The sequence below is a fragment of the Monopterus albus genome, unplaced genomic scaffold (assembly GCF_001952655.1).
Source record: "Monopterus albus unplaced genomic scaffold, M_albus_1.0 scaffold149.1, whole genome shotgun sequence".
Lineage (NCBI taxonomy): Eukaryota > Metazoa > Chordata > Actinopteri > Synbranchiformes > Synbranchidae > Monopterus > Monopterus albus.
The window spans coordinates 575,478-579,967 of NW_018128029.1; the positions used below are offsets into that span (position 1 = coordinate 575,478).

At 40.6% G+C, this 4,490-nt stretch overlaps 1 protein-coding gene across 1 annotated transcript in view; it reads left to right on the forward strand.

Moving 5' to 3' along the window:
• ldhd (lactate dehydrogenase D) overlaps positions 1–4,490 on the forward strand; it is a 32,333-nt gene that overhangs the window by 21,430 nt on the left and 6,413 nt on the right. The window contains exon 7 of the mRNA XM_020614693.1: positions 3,117–3,245. Within this exon, the coding sequence (XP_020470349.1) occupies positions 3,117–3,245 (129 nt within the window). The remainder of the gene's footprint in view (positions 1–3,116; positions 3,246–4,490) is intronic.

A 4,490-nucleotide genomic window follows, 5' to 3' on the forward strand; every position in this document is an offset into this window, starting at 1 on the left:
TTCAGCTATTTCAGGTATCAAAATGTTCAGCTCATAAAGGACATTCATGCTTCTATTCAGAAGTTTTGTAAACTTCATACTTTTAAAATATTTAGCTTTATTTTGAAAGTCTTGCCCCATTCAAATGAATGGGGAAATTTTACTTCAGCATACTTTCAGCTATCAAAATGTTCAGCTCTTCAAGGACATTCATGCTTCTCTTCAGAATTTTTCTAAACTTTATACTCTTGAAATATTTAGCTTTAATTTGAAAATCTTACTCCATTCAAATGAATGGGAAAATTCTACTTCAGCTTACTTTCAGCTAATAAAACCATTGAGGTGTCAAAATGTTCAGCATTTTCAGGGCGATCTTTCAGCACTCAGCATCCATACGCATTCTCTTCAGAAAATGCAATTCTCTAGTTTGTCTTGTCATCAGTTTAAGTCACAGAGTTAACATTAGTTAGTGACCTTTGGTATAACCCTGCTGGTTTAATTTTAACCAGAAGTCATGACGATCAGAAGCTGCTACCTAAACGATTTCCACACTGAGCTTTTCTAATGAGATTGTGGGTGTCACTGGCAGTCCTGTGCAGTGGCGGGGATACTAAAACTGGAAACTGATTACTTACCCAACGAACATCCGAATAGTTGGATATTTGGGTCCGGCCATAGTAATACAAGAAACACTGTAATGAATGGCTAGTTGGCATCAGAGCATCCGATCTAGTAAGCTTACAGTGACCTTTAGAAAAAAGTTTGGTGTCTTTTGATTCTCAGAATCCAGTACTAAATGAACAGAGTGAAGCTAAATTAGTGACAGTAAAGATCTGTTTGGCTATAGGGAACTGTAGAGTATTTTTGATAGGTTTTTGGTGTATTGATTGGGGTACTGTTGGTGTGAAATTGTAAGCCAGGGGTGGCCAATTCCAGTCCTCGAGGCCGCTGTCCTGCTTGTTTTCCAACTATCCCTGTCTGACCTGCTGCTGATTACCTGGCTCAGGTGTGTTCATCCAGTCAGAAGCTGGAAGATACCATCTTAGATGAAAGTGGAGTGAGGAAAGATAAAGTGAATTGGTATCTTCCAGCTTCTGACTGACTGAACACACCTGAGCCAGGTAATCAGCAGCAGGTCAGGCTGGATAGTTGGAAAACAAGCAGGACAACAGCCCTCGAGGACTGGAATTGGCCACCCCTGTTGTAATATTGGTAAAACAAACCTTAAGTTTTGCATTATTATTCCCCTTGATCCATAGGAACAGTTGGTGTGTTAGTCCAGTTACAGTATACTGCCTATATTGGGGAAACACTCTGCAGATACTGCATAAAGTAGCTGCACAGTAGGTGTTGTGCTGTAATTACTCTTTACTGCTCCAGTTAACATCAGCCAAGGGAGCACACAGTGCTTCTGTTAGATACGGCAGAGATCTTCCGTTTAGGAATACAGTCGCTTTAATCCAGTGTTCAGCCAGCGCAACCATGTCAGCTCATTACGTGCACACACAAAAAACCCTTACATGTAGTTAGTGCCCCACCTATTATAAACTAATGGGACTAGCGGCTCTTTGAACTGAGTTTGATTTTATGGCTCTGTTCCTTTAATAGAGCCTGTGAAGAGGTTACTGTTCCTTTTCACTGGGCCCTGTTCCTCTATATCAACAGTGGGGTGTTTGTTGAATCATATTTTGAGCTTCATAAACACAGATGTTAAGGTGGAAGCATTGCACTGAATTGCTTACAATACAACTGTACCAAATACAGTGGCAGGTGAGTGTATAGTTACTTTATGTACTGTATAATTCCACCATATCGACAGCCAGACACACAGTCGTCCATGGACCTGAAGGATTACTGTATCGATCTGAAGCTTACTCCATTGACTCGTGCAGCTTTCTGAGGCTCACTGAGTCACAAAACAGTAAACTGTTCACAAACAAACCCTGGATTTTCATCATCTTGTCATTCTTCTTCTGCAGTGGATTGATGGTACCTGACTGGAGAATTAGTGCTACTATCTCTCTGTCTCAATTAACCAGTTTCTAATAGTCACATTACAGTAGTGGATGGAAATGTCTTAATTAGCATTTTCCTTTGCTGATTTTGTGTAAATAGTCAAATTTGTGCTGCATTTTGATCTCGGGTATGAAATAATATTCAGTCTCAAGAACAAACTTCAAATGATGATTTGTGAAGATTTTGCTATAATTACTGTATGTTTTAATGCCAATGTGTTATCTACCTCATGACTGTTATTGTCAACCATTAAACTAGCTTATTACAATCTGCAAGTGGACAGGCTTTGTGCTGTCGACCATAGTGAACTGTGGGATCAGTGCACGGTGGTTTCTGCATTTTCAGATGCTGGACATGAGCACACATGTTGATCCAATCAGTTTACAGTTATGACATGACATGACATGGCTGAAGGTAGAGACCATCATGGGCCAGGCCTACTTCCACACAGTAACAACGGTCAGAATGCTGTGAGATGTAGTCAACTCGGCACACTGTGGTGTGGCTAAAGTGTGCAACACTAATCTAAAAGAAATAAGGCTTAAGTAAACATTCAGTACAGGTGGCCCCCCAAATCCGTGCTCTTCTTACTGACCACATCTGATCCATCTAAACAAGACTCAAGTTGTCTGCTGCAATTAGTTTACTGACATCTTGGTTACATTTTTGATCACAGAGTGTAAATAAGTAGTTTGTCATTGATGAGACTATGCCAGACACATAAAGAGGTAATGCAGTGTACTAAAATTCTCATAAATGGATTTGATTGATCCACATTTCCAACTGTGCTAAGGATAATGCTGGTTGCCACAAAGACAGAGAGACATATGCACAGTTGATGGGGCCAAAGTTGAATGAGTTTACGAGTAAAGCAGAATTTTATCAGAATGGCGTTTGTGTTTGTTGCACATGTTCAAAGAGGAAGCAGGGAGAAATGGATCACTCCATTAGCAGTGAATATAGATCATTATCAGATATTGACAGCTAGAAAATATATTTATGAGCAATAAGCCAAAGTTGGCCAAAGTGGTAAAAAAAAGACCTGTTAGATGCATCACACTGACATATGTCATTGCTCTTTGTGTGTGCTGACTGTTTCTGAATGTGTGTGCTTTATCTAGAGTTTCTGGATGATGTGATGATAGATGCGTGTAACAGGTTTAGCTGTCTGTCCTATCCCGTGACCCCGACTCTGTTCCTGGAGTTCCACGGCTCTGGGCAAAGCCTCAAGGACCAAGTCAACACAACAGGTGTGTGTACAAATCATAATGAATAAAAAAAAATCCCTTAATTCTGACAAAATATGTTACATTCAAAGAAGTGTTTTGTCACAGAATAATGACAAAACTATTCTATTACACTATTCTGACCAAGTGTAAATGTACTGTAAATCGAGCATGAGCCGAAGGGAAACACACACTATGCCAGCTGTGAAGGCAAATAATGCAACAAATGCATTTTTGTGACAGTTACAAATGCACATCATACTTTTAGCAACACCCCAGACAGAGTAGAGTTGACGTGTTAGTTTTTAGCCATGCTACCTCTCAGCATGGCAGTGCTGATCTGTCAGACCACAAATTTGTCCAAGTGAATTATCTATATACAGTTGGGAAAATAAGTATTTGATACACCACAGATTTTTCAAGTTTTCCCACTTACAAAGAATGGACAGATCTGTAATTTTCATCGTAGGTACACCTCAATTGTGAGAGACAGAATCTACAAAAAAAAAATCCAGAAAATCACATTAGATTTTTAAATAATTTATTTACATTTTCTTGCATGAATTAAGGGATTTGATACAATAGAAAAATAGAACTTAATATTTGGTACCGAAACCTTTGTTTACAATTACAGAGGTCAAACGTCTCCTGTAGTTCTTGACCAGGTTTGCACACACTGCAGCATGGATTTTGGCCCACTCCTCCATACAGGTCTTCTTCAGATCTTTCAGGTTTTGGGGCTGTCGCTGAGCAACACAGAATTTCAGCTCCCTCCATAGATTTTCTATTGGGTTCAGGTCTGGAGACTGGCTAGCTCCCTCCATATATTTTCTGTTGGGTTCAAGTCTGGAGACTGGTTAGGCCACTCCAGGACCTTGAAATGTTTCTTCCGGAGCCACTCCATAGTTACCCTGGTTGTGTGTTTGGGGTCATTGTCATGCTGGAAGACCCAGCCACGACCCATCTTCAATGCTCTTACTGAGGGAAGGAGGTTGTTGCCCAAAATCTTGCGATACATGGCCCCATCCATCCTCGCCTCAATACGGTGCAGTCGTCCCGTTCCCTTTGCAGAAAAGCACCCCCAAAGCATGACATTTCCACCCCCATGCTTCACGGTTGGGATGGTGTTCTTGGAATTGTACTCATCCTTGTTCTTCCTCCAAACACAACGAGTGGAGTTTATACCAGAAAGTTCTATTTTGGTCTCATCTGACCACATGACCTTCTCCCATGCCTCCTCTGGATCATCCAGATGGTCTTTGGCAAACT